Genomic DNA, 22,725 nt, shown 5'->3' with positions numbered 1-22,725 from the left:
AACACATGTAAGGCTTCATAACAGGAGGATGTTACGAAACTCATTTTCATAAAGTGTGTGCTTGTCTATTTGTTGGTTTTGCACAGTCACTCCATTTTTCAACTCATTTAGCATAATACTAATCCACAAAACATACAAGAACAGATGCTTCTGTCTATGCAAGTTGCATTTTAAATGCCATTGCTTTGAACAAGTCAAAATGTGATTTATAACACAATACGTTTTCTCTTGTATACTGTGGTGGAGCAACAGTTGGAGGAGAATTAGGTAAAGTAAGTTGACAGCAACTGGGATCGGGATTATTTTTTTTATGTTTTTGCAAGAAACCTCTTATGCTCATCGAATTTATTTAATCAGAAATACAGTAAAAACAGTGCTATTGTGAAATATCATTACGATTAAAAATAACTGCATTCTATTTAAATATATTTTAAAATGTAATTTATTTCTGTGATGCAAAGCTGAATTACTCCTGTCTTCAGTGTCACATGAACTGAAGAAATCATTCTCATATGCTGATTTGCTGCTCAAGAAACATGTCTGATTATTATCAAGGTGCAAAAAAGATTTTGGTGGAAACTGTGATACTTTCTTTCAGGATTCTTTGATGAATAAGAAGTTTATTTGAAATAGAAATCTTTTGTAACATTATAAATGTCTTTACTTACTGTCACTTTTGATTGATTTGATGTATACTATTTATTAATATAAATATTCATTTCATTGAATATAAAAAAAATCTTAATGACCCCAAACTTTTGAACGGTAGTGTAATAACACTGAAGACTGTGGCTGTGTGTGGGCCAAGCTTCTGATCAGGTGTCATTGATATGTAAATATAGGCGGTCATGTGCTCATGTATTCAGTTGTTTATGTAGAAGTTTGAGATGAGCTACAGGCAGCTGAATTTCCATAAGTGCACTTCTTTGGACTCAGGAAGACTCAGTTTGAGTTTTGAAAATTGCAGAATGTTTTAAAAGGTTAATGGCATATTTTATTTCAAAATACCAAGTAAAACTATTTAAAGTGCTCAACTGGGTGCTATGACTAGTAGCAGTAGTAGTAGTTTCTGTCCTTTAGGGGGCGCTATGTCACTGGACTGTAATGTGAAGTGACATGTGGCCAAGTATGGTGACCCATACTCGGAATTAGTGCTCTGCATTTACCCATCCAAAGTGCACACACACAGCAGTGAACACACACAAACTGTGAACACACACCCGGAGCAGTGGGCAGCCATTTATGCTGCGGCGCCCAGGGAGCAGTTGGGGGTTCGGTGCCTTGCTCAAGTCGGTGCCCACCTCAGTCGTGGTATTGAAGGTGGGAGAGAGCGCTGTACATTCACTCCCCCCACCTACAATCCCTGCCGGTACGAGACTCGAACCCACAAGCTTTGGATTATGAGTCCTCTAACCATTAGGCCACGACTTCCCCAGATGTACAGATTGAGGGGGTAAATAAAGGAGAGATAAATGAGCAGGAGCTGGCAGCATTTCAGCCAGTGGTGCAGCCATTCCAGTTCCACAGCATGCCAGTGAAAACCATTACAACTCCAGGATCAGCACAGAGAAAACAATCTGTCAACCTGTGCACACAGACACTAGCATATGCGTGCATGCAAACACAGTTTCAGTCACATATCACGAGCTGTTGACTTCCAATGAAAGTCTTCTTAAAAGGTACTCTCTGCCACAGGTTTCTAGAAGTTTCTCTTTCAGTCACTGTTTTCCTGAAATGATTGTTGGCCTCATTAACATAATTCTCAACTGACGGACATTACAGAATTGAAGAAACAAAATATAACATTAAGGTACCTTAATGTGCCAGGGTACTAACATTTTTTGTTTTCAACACTGATAATAATAAGAAATGTTTCTTGAGCAGCTAGAATGTTTCGTAGCATATTAAAATGATCCTGTTTGGACTCTCATTCTGACGGCACCCATTCACTGCAGAGGATCCACTGGTGAGCAAGTGATGGAATGCTGCATTTCTTCAACATTTTGGGTGAACTACTCCTTTAAATTCCCCATGAGAAATATAAGTGTGTGTGTCCTTACGCCAAAGATGCCTTGTTTGCGGGCGAGTGAGGAACCGCTCCAGGTCCAGAAGAAGATATGGGATTTCCCACAAGTAACAATGGTGTTGGCGTCAGTCGGGTGAAACTCCACTGCTAAGACCACTTCATTGGTTGTCTAATAAAACAGCACATTGGCAAAATCATTACATGAAGAACAAAGAGATGAGAGGAGGCAAAAGAGGAATGTGCAGGGAAACAGGCCAAAAAGGTACAAATGGAACAGACGTGGCAAAACATAAAAAGACGAGAAGGAAGACAACAATCTGAAACAAGATGAAAAGGACTGAGAAGAATGGAGGAGGAGGAAATAAGATAAGGGCTAAGAAATCTAAAAGAAAGGAACAAAGGAAGGGAGTGGTGATATGTGAGACAAGAGAACGAAATGAATAAAAGAAGTGTGACCCTAACCTTAATCTCAGCGATTTTTGATTTCTTCTGCCAGTCCCACACAGTGAGCATGTGCTCATTAGAGTCATCAATCACACTGAGATGAATGCCTGAGTCCTACACACACACACACACACACACACACACACAGATTGAGCATTACAATGCCATACTGTAACATTTTACATTAAATTACTGTTTACAAACAAACACTCAATCACAAAGTTTCCGGTTTCTTCAGTCACCTCAGAAAAGAGCTGTTTACATTAGGACTTTATTCAAACGTAGTCATTGAGAATGACCAACAAGTGCAGTGTTTGATGTTGAAACAACCAGGTTCATAAAAACTTGGTTTTCCACCATTCCTAAGGTGAAGAACTCTTGTATTATCCATTGATCACCAGAAAAACTGTCACAAAGGTGAAAAAAATCCTTCCTCTGAGCCAAGTTACGATATTATAACATATTATCAAGAGCCAATTATTAATAAATATTACAAATATTACAAACATGATCAATTCTCAGTTGTTTTTCACATATATGATATTATTTGTGACCCTGGACCACAAAACCTTAGTCTTAACCTAAAGTCTTAAGTCGCTGGGGTATATTTGTAGCAATAGCCAAAAATAGATTGTATGGGTCAAAATTATAGATTTTTCTTTAATGCCAAAAATCATTAGAACATTAAGTAAAGATCATGTTCCATGAAGATATTTTGTACATTTCCTGCTGTAAATATATCAAAACTTAATTTTTGATTAGTAATATGCATTGCTAAGGACTTCATTAGGACAACTTTAAAGGTGATTTTCTCAATATTTAGATTTTCTTGCACCCTCAGATTCCAGATTTTCAAATATTTTTCAAGTTGTATCTCGGCCAAATATTGTCCTATCATAACAAACCATACATCAATGGAAAGCTTATTTATTCAGCGTTCAGATGATGTATAAATCTCAATTTCGAAAAATTGACCCTCATGACTGGTTTTGTGATCAAGGGTCACAATTTATGGCAAATTCTGATTTCAAGATTACAATTATTGACAAAAGAAAATGCAAACATGACCCAGATCCAGGAAGAGCACAGTGCAAGACTGTGAAAAATATTAGAATAATTGAAAACAACAACAAAAAAATAACAGGTTTATCAATGATCAAAACAGTTGTTAGGCAATGCTAATTAAACACGTAATGAAATGAAATCAGATTAGATGGCTGACGTTAGACTCACGGCTTTAGAGAACGCGAGGGATCCAACTCCTCTCTCAAAGGTGCCGAGGCCGATGATCTGCAGCGTGGACAGACTGACGGAGTCCCAAACTCTCACGTGAGGCTGAAGCGGCTGCAGGATCAAACACAGATCAGAATACAGAGACGTCAAATATCACAGCAGGGAATCATGAGTCAAACATCCAAAAGAGCTTATTCTGATAACCTGGAAAACAACAACTTAGTAACACAGAAAAATAAAACTTCTGTAAAGTGTTTTTACAGTGTTTAAAGGTTTATGTTCTTTAGGGATCCTCTGAATACGTTCCAGCTAAATGTGTTTGTTTTTGCACGTTTAAGACATACTGTTTGTCTTGAATGTGTGTTGGCTAAAGCCAGTTATTCTAAACCTGTTCTCCTGTTTTGCATAACTAAAGCCAAATATGTTATTTATTTATTTTTTGAAAATGAAGAGCAGTAGTTGAACAGGGCCATGGAAAGAAAAAAATGTGCAATGAGTAAATGTTATGAAAAAAAAAATTATACTGACAGGACAAAATAAAGTAAGAGAAATACTACACAATACAACTACAATTGTATTACTACAACTACACAATTTTTTAAAGAAATTGAGATTGGTATGGTTTTTTTATGTTTTTGAAAGAACTCTCATGCTCATCAAGGCTGCGTTTATTTGATCAAATATACAGTAAAACAGTATATACAGTATCATTGTGAAATATTATATATCTCATATATTTTTATGTATTTTTTATGAAAACCATGATGCAGTTTTTTTTCAGGATACTTCGATAACTAGAAGGTTCAGAAGAACAGCATTTATTTGAAATACATATATATAGTAACAATATAAAAGCCTTTCCTATCACCTTTGCTCAATTTAATGCATCCTTGCTAAATAAAAGTATTCATTTGTTTAAAAAAAATCTATCCCAAACTTTTACACGGTAGTGTACATTAAGGCAAACATAGGTTTGTGCTTTATCATAGTAGTTGCAGTGATAAAACTCACCCTGCCATCCTTATCCACGCCTGCTATCTGTCCTGTGGCGATACGGATCTTATCTGGATGAACAGCAAGACTACAAGAGAAACAGACAGAGAAAGCTGAATATTCCCTGATCAACACTGCTGAAGTCCTCCTGAGGTGAATATGGCTTTCGTTTGTGATCACTAATATGTCATCCAGTAAATATACATGCTCTGCCTACCAAATTGTTATAATAGAGATCAACCAATAAGGATTTTCACTGGCTTGTCTGTCCATATACTGATATCTAGAGACCAGTATGAATTCCATTATATAAATATTTTACACAGTATTTAAAAGTCTACAGGAACAGGTATGTCCAGCATCATCACTGCTAACAATGCTAGCAATTACAAAGCCTCAGGAAAACAAAACTAAACGTGAATTCACAATGACAGCCGTTCACAAAGGAAAAACGGCAACATCTTTCAATGCAATGTTCAGTGAGTTGGTTATTTAATCACTGTCAGTGTCAATGTCCCATATGACGAATGATAAGACCAATAAATAACTGCATGCCCCCAACAACACGATATGTGTTTTCATCAATCTCACCATTTGACACAGTCAGTGTGTCCTAAATAGTGCCGCTGTGTCCTCTCCTCATAGTTGAAGAGCACAACCACCGAGGCGATGAAATACACAATCTCCCCGGTAGGTAGCAAGTACACATTTGCACGGCAGTCACGTCCCCTGTAGCCATATCTATCAAGGAGTCAAGGGAAAACAACAGTATACCAAAAACAAAAAAATATATGTAATATATAGTCAATGCTTTACATAAACCATCATAATGTTGTAATCCTTAATTCACAGAATCTCAGCAAGTAAATTAAATTGGCCATTAATTAAATTTGACAACCTTAGTTAATATTTTATAATTTTTTTGCCATAAAAGTTTTAATCCATTTTAAAACCACCATTGTCAAATACAATACATGCAAAGCATGCTAGAAAGGATACACCCACTCCAGTTTGAGTCTCTCTGGGGGAAGTTCGGTGCGTACATCGTCGTAATTCTCCACGTCCGATGGGATAAACATTGTGATGGGTCGTCCTCGCATGAACATTTTTATATATTCTCCCTCTGTGGAGAGATTTGATGAAGGAAATATATTCTAAGAAAATACTAGAAAAAAAATAAATAACTAATGCCAATGAAACGTATATATCTCAAACAAAACCCATGTTTGTTTGTGTGAAATATATCATGAAGTTATCTGAAATTTGGTAGTGAACATGGTCTTTCACAACAGAGTTTGATCATTTTAGCAACATTTAACAAACACATAGCATATATTTTAGCTTCTAGCATTGCTCCTTCTTACTTAAAAGTTAGTTTTTAAATACTATACATTTCTAAAACGTTTCTAAATGAAGCTCTTTAAAGGATTTACTAAAGCTCATGCTTTGAACCCGTTCATAAACCCAAGCAAATCAAAAGTGAAGCTCTAAGCGGCGTGCAGAAGGGCCAGAGCAATGACAATGCCCAAATCTAACTGTGATTCAACAAAGAAATGAAAAGTGTAAAGAAGAAACCTAAAGGTGGTGAAAACAAAAATGGGCAGAGACAGAGTGAGGCAGAAAAAAAATGAAGTATTTTCTCTGATCTCCAGAATCATTTTGTGCAGTAGCACATTTTATAATAGCATCGTATAATTCTATAAAGTATTTAACACTGACCGCAGGTAACCTTTAAAAACAATTTTGCTGGTCGAGAATCACCAGAACATTCCTCACTGATACCGATAACCTTAAAGGGATAGTTCAGCCAAAAATGAAAATTCTGTCATCATTTACTCATGCTCATGTTGTTCCAAACCTGAAAAAATGTGAGAAATGTCTGTGTGTGTGTGTGTGTGTGTGTTTTTTTATAATAATACAATATTTATGTTTCTCAGCAGAAAGTAAGTCATCAGGTTTGGGATGAAATGAGGGTAAGTAAATTATGACCGAATTTTCATTTTTGGCTGAACTTATTAAGGTATAAAGGTGAATCTTAACTTGTCCAGGCCAGTACGAATGATATTATATTGTTTTTTTTATGAATGATAAATAATATACATTTTTTATGAATTATTTTTTTGTGCGTGGAAAAAAACTAAACAAAACAATATTTTAGGACCATTAAGACCTTTTGCATTTTGTGATTATTTCAATGAAAATTAAGTAAATTGTTTATATAAATCCCCCCGCATACTCTATCTTAATGAGAATGAGACTATTTAGCATTAAAAGAAAAAAGCTTAGCTGTCATAAAAATAATGTTTCAATGGATAGCCAATAAATATGAATTTCAAAATGCACTTTCTTGTTTCTTTCTTTCTTTTGATTTTGCAGTGAAATATGAGCTAGATATGTTCATGACGGGTTTTAGTGAGATTTAGCCATCAAGCTGTTCTGGTATTTTTACTTTAGGACAAACACATTCCTCTGCTAATGAGTTACTGGTGGTGAATCTACAGTAAGTCATCTATTTACACCATCTGAATTGCGAGAAGAAATGAACAAGCGAGATGTGTGTTCATCGACATGCCTGTAAGCTGGGAGGAAATCCACTTACTGTTGATTCCTCCAGAAACGTAATTAAGATTTTAAGGAGCAAGAGAGGCAGAGAGATAGAGAGACAGAAGAAAAGTGGAAGAAGTGACTGACCATTGATCTTTCAGATAGATCGATCAACATGTTAAGAGAATTAAGGTGGTGATTAGTGCCAGAAACACTTATACACTTCCAGCCTGAAGCGGGCAAGGGAGGGGTAAAAAACGCTTTCGGCGGCTTTCGGCCCTGTAGAGAGGAAGGCCTTACCTTGACTGTTTTTTTCACGGGTTGACATTTTAGCTGGGTACGGGACAGAAATAATAATTTCTCAAAAAACAAACACAGACTGACAGACAAGGAACAGTTTTATTGATGTATGGTAAGAGAGGCTTGTCAACAGTTTTTATCGATAAACAAGTTAAGAGCGGGTAATTAAAGCGGGATTAGTGCCAGAAACGCTTATAACCAGCCTGAAGCGGGTAAGGGAGGGGTAAAAAACGTTTTATCGGCGGTTTTCGGGCCCTGTAGAGAGGAAGACCTTACCTTGACTGTTTTTTTCACGGGTTGACATTTTAGCTGGGTACGGGACAGAAATAATAATTTCTCAAAAAACAAACACAGACTGACAGACAAGGAACAGTTTTATTGATGTATGGTAAGAGAGGCTTGTCAACAGTTTTTAAGATGGGTGTGATCATTAGAGAAGTCTGGAAGAACAAATAAGGAACCACAAGACACAGGAATGCAGTTTGTGTGTGTCTTTGCCAAGATTAAAATTACTTGAGAGATGGAGGTGGTGCTCACACCTGTTCTGTTCTCGGCCCAGGGCTAAATCCAGATTCGGGATAAGGTTGTTCCAGGGCGCACTCAGCCTGTGACCACCGGCATGAGATCAGTGCTAACAGTATTTTTCAGTGTTACCTCTAATCTTGCCAAGTGGCAATATGCTAGCTTTTAATTACAGCTATGAAATGCAAGTTGGCTACAGGGCACAGCTTAAATGTTTTTACAAATGAGAATTTGTATTTATCTAAGGTCTGACATATTGCACGAGGCACCAGTTTTGCTTGAACCACTGATACAGGAAATGAGAGGAGCACATGAGAAAAAGATGAAGTTGAAACAATAGATCACGTAAAAGGCAAAATGAGACTTTACCTTGGCTGATGACTGGATCTCTGTGTCTGAAGAGGAAATGGAAAGAAAATCAAATACTGTTAACATGAGACAAATAGTGAGTTCCAAAAATGGCACGTTTGTTCAACTTCAGGAATGTCTTAAAGGAACAGTTCCAAAATGAAAATTAATTTTATTGTCATCATTTGCTTACTCCTTAATACTATATTAACATATACAGTGTGTATATATATATATATATATATATATATATACATACATACATACATACATATATAAACAATACCTTTGTTGCAGTATTTATTAAGCTTTGTTAACGATAGTTAATTAAAATACAATAATTTTTATCATTCATTTATTCATTAATCGTTATCTTGTTAGTCCATGAAATAATGTTTACATATACAACTTTTGATTTTAATAATTTATTAGTAAATGCTGAAATAAACATTAACTAAGAATAATAAATGGTTTAGAAGTATATTTTATTGTTAGTTCATGTTAACTAATGCAGTTAACTGATGTTAATACATGTAACTTTATTGTGAAGTGTTACCAAAATCCCATAAAAGCACCACGAATGCACCATATCATAAGTTTTGTGTTATGGCGAGAGGGATTTTTTAAGTGAATGACCACACAAATTTCAGACATTATTGTTGGAAGACTTGGAATATATAGCTCACAATCCCCTTTCATTATTCATAATTTTTCATTTTCAGATTTGAGGAAAAAAAGAAAGTCATACAGGTTTACAACATCATGAGGGTGCATGAAGAATTTTTAAGCAAAAGCAAGTGCCATAGATAAATTAGATGATTTGTAATAACTCATGGCTAGGCCAGGATGGCATCTGTGGACTTTTTTTTGCATGTTATATGTTGAAATTGAATTAATTTTGCTGTTTGAATTTAAACTAATACAAAAGTGTTGAACAGCAAGTACCAAACTAAATATTGGTATATTACCAAAAAAAATTAAATGGAACATGGAATGCATTAAGCTTTGGTGTAACTTCATAAATGAGGGGCTTTCCAATTATGTGGACTTTCATTGAATTATTTTTCAAAGTCAAGAAAAATGACTTAAAGTGCCCCTATTATGCCATTTCCAATATTGCCTTTCATGCAGTGTGTAATGTAGCTGTATGTGAATGTAAACGATCTGCAACGTTGTAAAGCTGAAAGTGCACGATAAATAAAGTTATCGTCTCCCAACATAAAGAATCAACTCTGAACAGCTGAAACAAGTCATTAGTAATTCGAATCCCACATTTGCATAATGCGCGCCTATGTTCTATGTTGGCCGGCCGCGAACAACTTGACCCCAACCACAAACATCATTCTACTGACGACTGCTTCTCTAATCTCGGGGAGTTCAATAATGCGGGATTCACAAATTGCTTGCTGTTGAAAGATGGATCAGTATCATGTTTAGTTGGACCAGCTGCTCCACTGAATCACAACCTGTAAGTATGATAAATAGATGTTTATATTTTCTATAGAGCGTTCAAAATACAGAACTATTGAAATAGGCATATCGTTTCCGAAACGCGCTGTACGCCGTAGACCAATCACAACAGACTGGGCCATCTGACCAATCAGAGTAGAGCAGGCTCACGGAAAGGAGGGGTTTAGAGAGACTGAATCTTTGAACTGCTTCGAACGAATCGTTTGAGACTCGCTAGAAAATGAGGTGATATTAAATGCATATTTTGAGAAAACTAAAGCGTTTTTTGACCTTGCATGCATGTAATCCTCTTGTAGGAAACTCCCAAAACAATATTAGGAACCGTAAAAATGGCATAATAGGGGCACTTTTAAAAAAGCCTGAAGAATTGTTTCAAAAACACTTGAAAATTAGATTCTTTTTGTGCCTCTACTACCTCAGTTGGATGGCTTGTATGAGGACTCAAATCTACAGCGTGAGTCTTAGTAGGGCAAAGGGGACGGAAGGAACCTAACACTTACTTCTCTGCATTCTTCACCACTTTGGACAGCAGTTTGGAGGTGGAGGCAGCTTTCACCAGCTTATTCCTGTTCTCCTCTCCGCTGTCCCACGTGCTACTCTGAGAACGCTCCATTCCTCCACGCTTCGCACTGCTACCCCTGCTGCAGATGCAAAATACACAAGAAAAGCATGTAAGGGTTTCGCTGGAAAAGAAAGTGATAGCAGAGAAGCTGAAAGACGAGTCCAGGGGAGAAGTTAACAATTTAGAGGAGCGATATTGTAAGCTTGGAGGAGAACAATCCATTACATTTAAATAGATCTATATAGACCCACCAAAATGGGTCACATGTTCGTTCAGACAACTTTACTTAGGATGGAGTGCAAAGTCTAGATGCTAACTCTATCCAGGTCCTCCAAACTCAAATAACCACTCGTCTTCTTTGGTTAATTTCAAACTGGAAGCCAGAAAACAAGCAACGCCCCTTGAAAGTCAAAGATGCATCCCTCAGGTAAAATATCATGCATATGCCAAAGCACAATCCGCTCGATGGTTAGTACACACACAGGGGAGCTGAAAAACTTGAAACCCAGTCCCTGTGGTAAATTGCATGAGATTGTTCGGGAAAAAGACGCCTCACAGCATAGCTAAAGGAAGGTAGAGAAGGAAACACATCAGAGTTTTAGAAAGGGAAAACAGAGGAGTGTTATCCTCACGCGAAGCTGTTTGCAAGAAGAAAACGTTAAGAGTGTAAAAACAAACTTGTTTTCTGGACCAAAGCATCTACACTAGTACTCAGCAACCCAATGTCCAATTTATTCGCTATGGGAGCTGAACCAGAAGCTCATTTTGACAGAAAAGTAGGAGGTGCAACAAAAATGCTGGGAGAATCTGAACTTTAAGCAAATTAAGGCCAAAAAATAATAATAATTAACGATGGCTCATCTTGGGACTTGAACCAACAAACTTCAGTTCACCAGCCCTGAACTTATAGCCATTTACACCATATCTCTCAACCTTAATGGAGAATATGAAGGTCAAGGCAGGGGAGCATGGGGAAAAAATTTGGTAGAAGTGATCCAGAAACTCACAGATGTACACACAAACATTAAAGCCAAAAGTATACTTCGGTTTTTAGATATAATTCTCTATACACATGAACTCGCTCCTTGAATGCACCTTGAAGTTTCGCACAAATTAATTTGCCCACAAGTTGGTTCGGATGTCGTTTCACAGTTGAACATTAAACTGAGGAGACGGCACAACAACAAACTTGTCAAGAGTGCACCAACAATAGACATCCATGTTACAAGCGCTTGTGTGAGGGAGTTAAGAGATACTCACAATTCTAGTTTAAACAAGTACAAAATAAATTTTTATCAGTCATAACTTCTACAGAGAAATAGCGCAGACACTGGACAAGGACAAACCTTTCTAGAGCGCAAGTGTCGAACGTCTGTGTTTAAACGGTGTATACTTTGAAAGGCTGTGCATTCGGCATTTGAAGAGTTCAAGTTAGAACTGAAGTATACTTTGGGCTTAAGGCCATTAAACAGGTCAGAGCTGTAGCAAAGTACCTCCAACCTCACCAAACACGGGAGTAAAAGAGGAGGGAAGGGAAGGGAATGGATAGTACTCCAGGGCAGAGCGGACACACTTCCACATGTGAAAAACTGGCTTGAGTTCTACATATAGGGCCACCTGTGAGGTATACAGGTCTAACGATGTCGATCCCTAGTATATGTGTGATAAAAGTTGTGTGAGTGCTCCACATGACTGTATTGTAATATACCATCTATCAAAAAATGACCATGTAATGCCATGGTACTATCTTATTTGGTCTACTAGCTACACCAGTTGAGTTTTGCTGGTTAACTGCATTACTAGCAGAAACCTAGACCAGCATTAACATCTATGCTTGTTTGACGTCTTATAAGCAAAAACACCACGTAAAATGTATCCATCCTGCATTTACTGCATATTTTTTTTATTTCTAAGAGTTCTTCTTTTCCAAGAAAATAAAGACATCACATAACCATCACTATATTGCCATCTGTACAATCTCTGCAAGATTTCTAGAACACATTGTGCTAACAATGACAAATTTAGCATAGCTGATGTTAATTATCTATAAGAAAGCTCAAGCCTTTGCTAGTGTGAGTGGAATACTCATTGATTGCAGAGGCTTTTTTAAGTAATGTGACTGTGGCAAAATCCAGGCTAATAATCTTCTTGCTGCATCGTCTAACAAGCATGGATCGGGCCGTGAAATGACATTACGGAGACAGCTAATTGGTTTTCCACTTCTCTTTAGCTAATTGGATGGGACAGCTTGCAGAGTCAATATGAATAACTCAGCAGGCGTGCTCTTGGGTTATTAAGTACAGACTAGAAGGTTTGCTAATGGTGTTGAAGCATGGCTGGTCTAATGTGTTAGCCTGATTACTCTGCGGATTATTAAGCAAGAACCAAGGGTTTGAGCACTGAGAGGACATCACATCTGCTTTCCATTACTTTCCACTTCTCGGTGGACTGCTCAGAGTGATCCAGAGCATAACACATTCTGACCTATACTGTCAGCCTGATGCTAGCAGGACATTTAGCATAGAACGAGGGACAAGCAATGATAAATGATGAGAAATCAATTTGTGTTTATAAAAACCTCATTTCCAGGCTCTTAAATTACTAATGCGTATTGATGAAAGTTGTGCGCAAGATAAAAAAAAGAAATAAATAAACACTTTTATTCAGGATGTATTAAATTGATCAAAAGTAAATGATGGAAGTAGAAAGTTAAAATACTTTTACCAACAATAACAAAACTTTTCATATATATATAAAATAAAAATCTGCATTCGAATGCAACGTTAGGTGTGCGTTAAGGAGGCAGCCTTATCAGCGGCGCACAAGACGATGTAAGTGTCATGGCATTATAATGTTTTTGTTAGCCTATCCAGTTGAAGCCAATAGATGCGGCGCTGCTGAGTTGTTCATTAAAAACATTGCGGAAAAAGAGAACATCAATGCGGAGATGATGTTGTTTACATCAAAACTGAAACCAAGCCATTCACACAGAACACATATTTTGTGCATTTTCTAGAGGGACATCTATTACCGTTGCACTCGCATCTCGCACAAAGGAGCCGCATGTTTAGAAAGCCATGTAAAATTAATGCAAGTTTAACTTAGAAAAAAAAACATATATCGAGACTTTATGGCTGTTTTTTTTCCCCATCCCATTGCAACTCGTTTTTAAATGAGAAATCCACTCCTGTGGGATTGACTTTCTGCCCTTTGTATTAAACTATGAATACATACATACATGATGCTGTTTTGTTTATAGTTGTTTAGGCAACTTAATTAATTATAATTGGTTTATAAACATTCATCACAGATAGTCATTTTATCTTATGCTTTGAATAAACGTGCATTAGTAATATTCTGCTCGATGTGCCCTCTTGTGGCCTCAGAAGAGAAGCCAAAAGCTTTTCTTCACCCTAACTGAAATTATGCATTTTAAATTGGAATATAATTTGAATTTTGATAATATTTAAGTACAAAAATTTGAATTTAGTTTTTCAGCCATTTTGACAGCCCTAATATAAACATTTTATATATATAAGCATAAGATACCTTTTTAAAAAGACATTAAATAATAATTATTATTCTTAATAATAACACATTTTAATACTGATCCGAAAATTTGTAACGATAGTGTTTATATTTAAAAATACATTTATATATTTTATATTGTTTTTATACCTTTATACTGTTGTTATACTTTTTCAAACGTATCAATGAAAAGTGAATATTTTAATAATTACTTTGTAATGTACCTTCGTTTTTGATCTTATAACACCATTTCCAATGCTTTATGGGGTTGGTTTGGTCCAAGACATTTAGTTAATAATTTTTCAAAATCCCTATGGAGAAAATGAATGGGAAAAATACTTCCGGAACCAAGGCAGATAAAAAGTGGACTGTTGTGAATAAAAACTGCTGTGCTCTATTGATCGAGGAAGCATGTCAGCCCTGCCCCTTGGCTTTACGTCAATAGGTTGCGAAAGCGCTGCAAGCAGATTGTCAAACACTGCTCGAATACTGCCAGAAATTGCATGGCTGTTGGGAGGAACCTTTTGGCCAGGGTTGACCCCTTGTTCTCCGAGAGCTGTCTTTGGGGCAGTGGGGGATGAGGGGAGGGGGGGTTGCTGGAAGGGGACGGTGCCTGGGGGGTGCTGGGTGCTGAGGGGGTTTTATCGTTAGCTTGTGGAGGCTCTTCTTTCTCCTTGATCCCCTCCATCGGAGGCTTGTCTTTTTTACGCTCGCCACCACTGCAAAAACAACATGCAGGTCAACAGAGGAAGATCTGATACACATGAAAAGATGAGGAGAGCTGAGCATCTCAACACTGAGGTGAAACCCTCACAGACTTTCAGATGAATATATTTCTTCAGGCTGAAAGAACATCACACATTAAACAGAGAACATCTGATTGGACCAACATTTGAATACGTCAGCGAAAGATGAGATGTCAATATTTTGGGAGCATTTTTCCAATTTTAAAAGCGTCAGTCATGGAGGTTTGCCACTACAACTCATTGTGATTATCTCCCTAATCTAACACACCTGCTTCAAATCATCAGCTCATTAGTGGAGAGCTGAAATGGGTCAGAGAAGGGAGACATCCAAAATGTGTAGAGGAGGCTGAGATCATTTGCATATTTCAGTTGTGTGTGTGTGTGTGTGTGTGTACCTGATATTCCCTACATTTTGAGGACCAAATGTCCCCACAAGTATAGCAATACTAGTAAATGTTGACCTTGTATGGACATTTTTTAGGTCCCCAAGAGGAAACAAGCTCATAAATCATACAGGATTAAGTTTTTTTTTAATTCAAAAACGCTTGTAGTTTTGTGTGAGGGGTAGGGTTAAGCGAAGGTACAGTACAGTATAAAAACCATTACATCTATGGAATGTCCCTACAAAAAATAGAAACCAGTGTGTGTGTGTGTGTGTGTGTGTGCACGCATTACCTCTTAGCGGCAGAGGAGAGTGTCCCTTTCTTTGCTATGGACACTGTGGAACTATCTCTGTGAGATTTGCGGACACTGGAACTGCCATTGGCAATACAGGACATTGAATAGGCCTCACGCAGCGGGGTCTGACCTGCAGGAGACACGTCACACATCGGTTTTAGTCCATCTTATACCTCAAAACAATGACTGAAATCTCAGCATCGCAACAAATTTACTGCACAGACCTTCTATTAGGATTGCCACACCCTTTCACTTTTAATTTTCCAATTGGATAAGCTTTTTATATATACACATACATACATACATATATATATATATATATATGAATGGTCTTTTTTATATTAATAGTAACACTTTACACTTTAATAAGTTTTCCTTAGATAACATTAATGCACTGTTAACTAACATGAACAAACAATGAACTGTATTTTTATTAAATAACATTAAGATTTATAAATACTGTAAAACATCAGTTAGTTTGTGTTAGGTAATGCATTAACTCATGTTAAATATATGGCTTGTTTCTGTGGATTTAAAAAAAATATATTAAAAAGGTAATTGCAACCTTTTAACTGCAACTTTTTCTCAGAACTGTGAGATAAAAACTCACATTTGTGAGAAGAAAAAGCCAGGATTGTGAGAAAATGTTGCAAATACCTTTTTTTATTTCATGGCAGAAACAAAGCAAACAAATAAAATAAAATAAAAGACTCAAAGAGACTCAGCATTCAGAGGGAAAAAAGTCAGATTTGATTTATTTAATTCCATGGCAGAAATGCGCTTCCCTATAAATGGGACCTTTTTGTAAAAATGTTACCAAATTCATGCAGAATATCTTATGAATATTCATAAAAAAAAGGATTAATATTTTAATGCTGAACATTACTATGTAAGATTCTAAATATAATTTAAATATTCAATAAAAGATTTAAATGAACTAAAGACATTTCCAGACTCTTCCGTGACTTAAGATTCTATTGATTTCTATGACTTTTGCATGCTTGGAAATCATCAAATTAAACCTGCTCAACAGTCAGGAAATAAGAGATAGACAGGATAGACTGGGAGGATCGTGTCTGACTTAAATAGGGCAGCAATCCAGACATGCTAACTGGATTAGTCACCTGATATACTAGTCCATCTAAATTACAGTACCACTGACATAAAAAGATGCAATGACATTCATACTGTAAATTGTAATAAGTGTGGCTTAAGTGTTCAAAACTTGGTGCCACCGTATGCAGAATATTTCAAATAACATGAAATAAAAGACACCATAGCAACATCATCAAGCATTTTCTAAACTGATGATCATAAGAACTTTTTTCTTGAGCAGCAAATCAGCATATTATAAAGATTTCTGAAGGATCATGTGACACTGAAGACCTGAGTAATAATGCTGAAAATTCAGCTTTGACTTTTTTTTACATTTGATTTTGAAGTAATTTGTATAGACAGTATTGTGTACAGTATATATAAAGTTCTGATCTGTATTCTTAACGTATAGTGAGCACCAAAAGACCAGACCAGAATGAAAATCGGTGATTTATTTTCCATTTTAACCTGGTTTTGAATACATTATTCTAGAGTATATTATACATTGCAATGCAAAAACGAATTAAATTAGAAAGAAAAAGAATAAACAACAGAAGCAGTCTCAGATGTCTGGATCCTAGCTGAGACACACAGACTCGTGTTAAACTAGCATTTGGCCTTCTTGTGGTTGTCCTGAAACACTACAGAACACACTGAGGTGTCCATTTGAGCTTGGTATTCTCACGCTAAACGTCAGTGCCATGATTGCAATGGTTTGCATCAGCCATGCTATTTAAAACTCTCTCTGAATGGCCTGCACGTGGAAATGTCTGATTTAGGTTCTTGGCTGCTCACCGGTCGCTTCACTTTGACACCTTAGCTTTGTGAGAGAGACTGACGCCTGGGTAGCTATTGTGTTACGGCACCCTGCAGTCATTGCGTGGTGGATTCGATTAACCGTTTCTCTCCAGGGCACGCGTACGTGTGTATATTATCTTAGGAGGCGGCGATGCAGTGTCAGTACCACATGGCTCCGTTTCACGCTCCATTAGCCCACAACAAAAACACGCAGTGTGTGGCTGAACTCATCAGACTGTTGAGAGATGTGATGTGTGCGTGCGCTTGAAAAAAAACTTCAACCGCTTTTTTTCTCTACAGTGTTCCAGATAAAATCGAGGCATGTTTTTTTTTTTTTTTTTTGAATGTTTAGAAATATTTAATGCATCAACAAATTTAACAAGATATTAATAATCTAGCTCTCTTGGTTTGTTTTCAAATTAAAACAGTTCCAGCTCCACACAGAATCTGCAAGTATTTGTATATTTTCTATGCTGATTTTATGGGACAATCTGCAAAATTCTGTGAAATGCATCTGAACACCATACACAGTCTTTATTGCTAGGGCTGCCTACAATGAACAACTATTTTGATGATCAACTGATTCAACAATTATTAGAACTACCAGTATGTTTGCAAATGGACTGTATTGTTTTGCCCATTGAAGGAAAAAAAAAATATATATAAAAACCTTAGAACAACTGATTGTCATTTCAGCTTTTGTATTCAACATGTGCTAACTAACAATAAAGACAAGATAAAAAACATATTTAAAAAAGACCACAGATAAACTACTTAATATGAATTAATATTAATATTACAATTTATAGTAAATAATAATAATAATGTTTATTTATGCATTTGGAAGACACTTTTGTCCAACATGACCTACATTGCATTATTATTATTAGTATTGTTATTGTTATTGTTGTTGGTTTTAAGGTTAGGGTTAGTTAATTATTATTACATGTTAATAATGTTTAATAATATTAATAATACTAATAATTACAAATAATATATATTACGAATATACAAATACAGTATTAATAGTTTTTGATTTGTATTATTAATGTTTTTGTTGTTGCTAATCATTTTTAATAGTAGTAGTAGTAGTAGTAGTAATTACAAATAATATACTACTAATATAGTATTATTATTATTATTATTATTATTATACCAAGTACCAGGATTATACACAAAAAAAGGAAAAAATGCACTTTCAGGCTCTTAGGAACAGAACTCTAGTCAAATGAAAAAAAATTGTTTAAATGATATTCTGACAAAGTCATATTACATTCTTGCCCCATTACTGCTAGCTAGCCAAAATATGTAATAAACAAACATGCATGGGGTAGGAGAAGGGTCAAACTTTTCGAATTACAGACGCTGTGATTCTGTGGACGTTGGGCTGTCATAAAGGAATTCTGTGTTTTTCCATGTTTAACAGTTAATGTCAAACAAACTGCACAGTCTTTTATTTTTGACATCATACTGTTATAACTAAGGAAACTTCATCTTTCAGACTCGTGTCTCAGTAATAGGTGACTTTACTCGAAGCTCCCGCTGCCGTCACAACAGATCATGCTGTTTGGGTCAAAGAAATATTTAATGCGTGCGTTTAGAGAGTTGGCCTTCATGGACAGAGATTGAGCATTCAAGCATAAGATTATCATTTCCTGTGTACGGTTCTGTATGGGTGGGTATGTGTATGTGTGTGTGTGTGTGTGTGTGTGTCTAGTCAGCACAGCCGCACAGGAAGTCCTCATGTGACCTCACTCCAACAGGAAACCAAGGAATTATCTGCCTTCCATCAGAAGCCTGTCACTAGCCGTTCGTCTCCAAAACCACTGGTATTCTCCATCACTTTCATGCTCAAAATACAGGACAGTTTGCTGGATTTACGTATATAGTCACTCTTAATCACATTCAGTGCACTTCATATGATAGAAGACACTCATACTAGAATTAAAAACATCTCGATAACAGCCTGCCTTACTGAACCAGAGGGCGTGCGGAAATCGGTTCAAATTTATTTCATGATAAGCCAAATAAGTGATCAGAAAAATCGCAAAAACAATAAATCAAAGTGTAGCATTAATCTGTAACTGGGAAAAGTGGTTTGTGAAGGAACCAGCGCTTCTCTGTTCCTTAGTGAATTGAGCCCTTTCGCAGATATTGTCCAGAGAGCAGCTGGTTAAGGATACACTGAGGTTTGGGAGAGGACTTGAGTGGAACGACTGAGAGTTTGGGGAAAGATACTAGTGTGTGGGGGATTATGGGAACTGAGGGGGAATAGATGGGGGATTGAGTGTGATAGGAGCAGTGAGTCAGCATGGTGAGAAAGAAAGAGAAACGGAGGAGTAAAAGTGAGAAAAATGGGTCATAATGGGCGCAGTGAGTAAATATGGGCAGTGGAAAGAAAATGTGCTTCATTCAGGGACTGAGAATGTGAAAAATGAGAACTAACAACCATCACATGACACAATTTATAACGAAAATAAATGAACAGAAACCAAAAAGAAATGTAAGCGCAAGTACTCAAAAATGCATATTTTTCCCCCCACAGAAATGCACATTTGAAAGTAAATAAATTCATTTTAAATTCTAAATGTACTGGTATTAATAACAATAGCATTAAACTAATTTATACACTATGGCTCTAAAGATTTTTAATGTTCTTTAATACATTTCTTAAATGCTTCATTAATTTGAGCAATATTGTAACATACTACTACACATTAAAATAACTTCAATATATTCATTTGAATATATTCTGAATAAATGTCATTTATTCCTCTGATGGCAGAGCTGAATTTTCAGCACCATTACTCCACTGTTCAATGTCACATTATCTTATTATCACATTTCTTATTATCAATGTTAAATACAGTTGTGCAGATTACAAATGTCTTTACTGTCATTTATGTCATTTATTGCATCCTTGCTGAATAAATATTAATATTAATTAATATTAATATCTTCAATAAATCTTTCTGATCCCAAACGTTTGAACAGCAGTGTATAAAATATTTTGACTGTAGGATTAGATTGGAACTGCTTAAGAGAAATATATATATATATATATATATATATATATATATATATATGACAAGTGTTTTTAGTAAGGATGGAGTCTGCATGCTTATAATAAATAATATCACTATTTTGAAGTTTGCTTTGGCTATTAGCTTCAAGTTTTGATGACTATTACTGTAAAATGTGGAAAACAGTCATGATGAAGAATGAGTAGTGTAGCTGTCCAAGCTGTGTTCTGTGTTGAGGCAGAGGTTGGCCTTCTTTCTGATGGTTTTGTCTGGCAATTGCGGTTCAGGGCTTGAATTTCTATTTTGTTTAGAGGCGTGGTTTCGTTTTGCCTGTTTTCATTGCTCACTGCCTGAGAATTTTTATTTTTTCTTCTTGTTTTTTTTTCTTCTTTCATTTGGTAAAATTATTTCTAGGCCCAGCCCTGTATGTTTTTAAAGACAGAAATTCAACCTGTCCTGGCAGTCCTGGTGTTCTATGTCCATCACGTGACCGGCACATTTACACAGAGCAGATCAAATGTCTGAACACACACATTCTCTCTTCCATACACATACTAATACTACCTTTAACTCTTTCCCCGCCAGCATTTTTGAAAAAAGTTGTCAGCCACCACCAGCGATTTTGATGATTTTCACTAAAATTTGATGGCCTCCAGAATATTTTGCTGTATGAATACTTGAATATGCAATACACCAAAATAAAGATCAGAGCCTCTACTTTTAAACAAAAAAGAAAATAATTTTATTCTAGCTTAAATGCTTAAAGCATTCTTTTTTTATCAACACTTGAATATAGGTAGGTTTCATAAAAATGCATACTTTTGAGCAAAAAGGTGAGAAAATCACAATTTTATAAAAAAAACTACATTTGGGTAATATTCAGTACGATTATCAAAGCATAAATCCAGTAAATTGCTTCTATCAACACCTCCAAAGCTTGCACAGACATATACCACTTCCGGAATCAACATTTTACTCCGTAACATTATGCAGTTTTCATTTATATGCTGCCATTGCCGATGATCGCATTATTTTTCATATGCATCTGTTTACATAAGAGGTCGCTAGTTTCTCCGTCATGTTCACGTGTGGTTTTGTTCGGGAGGTTTTGTACTCATTCAGAAGATGTGTAATAGCGCCCCCTAGTGAATAACAGTGAAAACACGAAAAGCCGTAAAAACTCGTCGTTGGCGGGGACGCGTTGTATTCTAAAAGACGAGATAACTCGTCAATGGCGGAAAGAGTTAAGCGTCGTCACACTAGACTTAAAACTAAACTATGTATAATACAAATTAAAATATTTATACAAATGTATAATATATCAATAATACTGTCTATTCAAAGTATGCAATTTTAGTAGTCAAAACCCTGAAAACAGTGAATTTCAGGCCTGGGAAAGTCTGAGTAAAATCTTCTAAAGTCATGGGAATTTTTATAATGAATATGAATCTTTCTAGGTTTGTTCTGCTGTATAATATTTCATTGAGATGAAACTGCTCTTTGTTATTGCTTGTGTTGAGTAAAACATTCGTCTGTCCAGTGGTCTAATTGGAGACATATATTGCATATTGCACACTAATATGTATAATTATTCAAGTCTATTTTTTCCATCATCTGACATACAAATGGAAATCTAAGTCAGCAGTCTTTGTAAAATAGGAAGAATGACTTGTGAATGGAGCATGAGGTCTAGTGTGACCGCAACTTTGGTCCCGTCATGGATGGGCGGGAGGTGTCACTGAAATATACTGCTAGTGCTCTTCATCTCTTCTGTCTTCATATGTACAATAATTCATTCGCTTCATTCATCCACTCCCGCCTCCCTCATACATTTACAAGCCCTTTTTAGTTTGAGGATTTTTGTTGCTGTTGTTTTTTTAAGAAGAGGGTACCATAATACTTTCTAAAACATTTATGGAACAAGAAACATTTACGGTTTCACTTGATATTTCTAAAAACCAGTGACTGGTAGCAGATGAATAGGTAATCCGCCCAAAACGTCATCGGCTGAGTAAGCTGTCAACATGTTGGGCCTCTCAAACAAACAGAGCAATGTTTTGTCAGCACCACACTGTTTACACTCTTCATAAGTCATCCTTAGTTTTTACATATTAAACCAGGAAATGAGATAGTATTTTAACATCAAAAAACTTAAAGCTGCATAAAGTATACATAAGTTATATACGTGTGTGCGTGAGAGTGAGAGAAACAGGGCGGGAGGCAGTCAGTATGTTTTATACGGTGTGTTAAACGGAGAACAAAGTGAAGTCAGTTTTAATGGCAGCCCCCAAGATATATATATAGATATATATAGATATATATATAGATATATATAGATATATATATATAGATATATAGATATAGATATATAGATATATATAGATATATAGATATATATATATAGATATATATATA

At 36.1% G+C, this 22,725-nt stretch overlaps 1 protein-coding gene across 1 annotated transcript in view; it reads right to left on the bottom strand.

Annotated features, from left to right (window-relative positions):
• The window catches only part of LOC107590012 (echinoderm microtubule-associated protein-like 4), a 57,149-nt gene that overhangs the window by 16,350 nt on the left and 18,074 nt on the right, over window positions 1-22,725 (bottom strand). The window contains exons 3-13 of the mRNA XM_016278610.1: window positions 15,392-15,524; window positions 14,492-14,689; window positions 10,381-10,521; window positions 8,432-8,457; window positions 7,817-7,849; window positions 5,696-5,819; window positions 5,288-5,437; window positions 4,715-4,784; window positions 3,704-3,814; window positions 2,489-2,584; window positions 2,061-2,195 (exon numbers count right to left, since the gene is read on the bottom strand). Coding sequence (XP_016134096.1) covers window positions 2,061-2,195; window positions 2,489-2,584; window positions 3,704-3,814; window positions 4,715-4,784; window positions 5,288-5,437; window positions 5,696-5,819; window positions 7,817-7,849; window positions 8,432-8,457; window positions 10,381-10,521; window positions 14,492-14,689; window positions 15,392-15,524 — 1,217 coding nt within the window. The remainder of the gene's footprint in view (window positions 1-2,060; window positions 2,196-2,488; window positions 2,585-3,703; window positions 3,815-4,714; window positions 4,785-5,287; window positions 5,438-5,695; window positions 5,820-7,816; window positions 7,850-8,431; window positions 8,458-10,380; window positions 10,522-14,491; window positions 14,690-15,391; window positions 15,525-22,725) is intronic.

The sequence above is a fragment of the Sinocyclocheilus grahami genome, unplaced genomic scaffold (assembly GCF_001515645.1).
Source record: "Sinocyclocheilus grahami isolate Dianchi unplaced genomic scaffold, SAMN03320097.WGS_v1.1 scaffold123.1, whole genome shotgun sequence".
Taxonomy (NCBI): Eukaryota; Metazoa; Chordata; class Actinopteri; order Cypriniformes; family Cyprinidae; genus Sinocyclocheilus; species Sinocyclocheilus grahami.
Note: the sequence above shows the minus strand (reverse complement) of the source record. Positions and strands in the feature narration are given on the sequence as shown.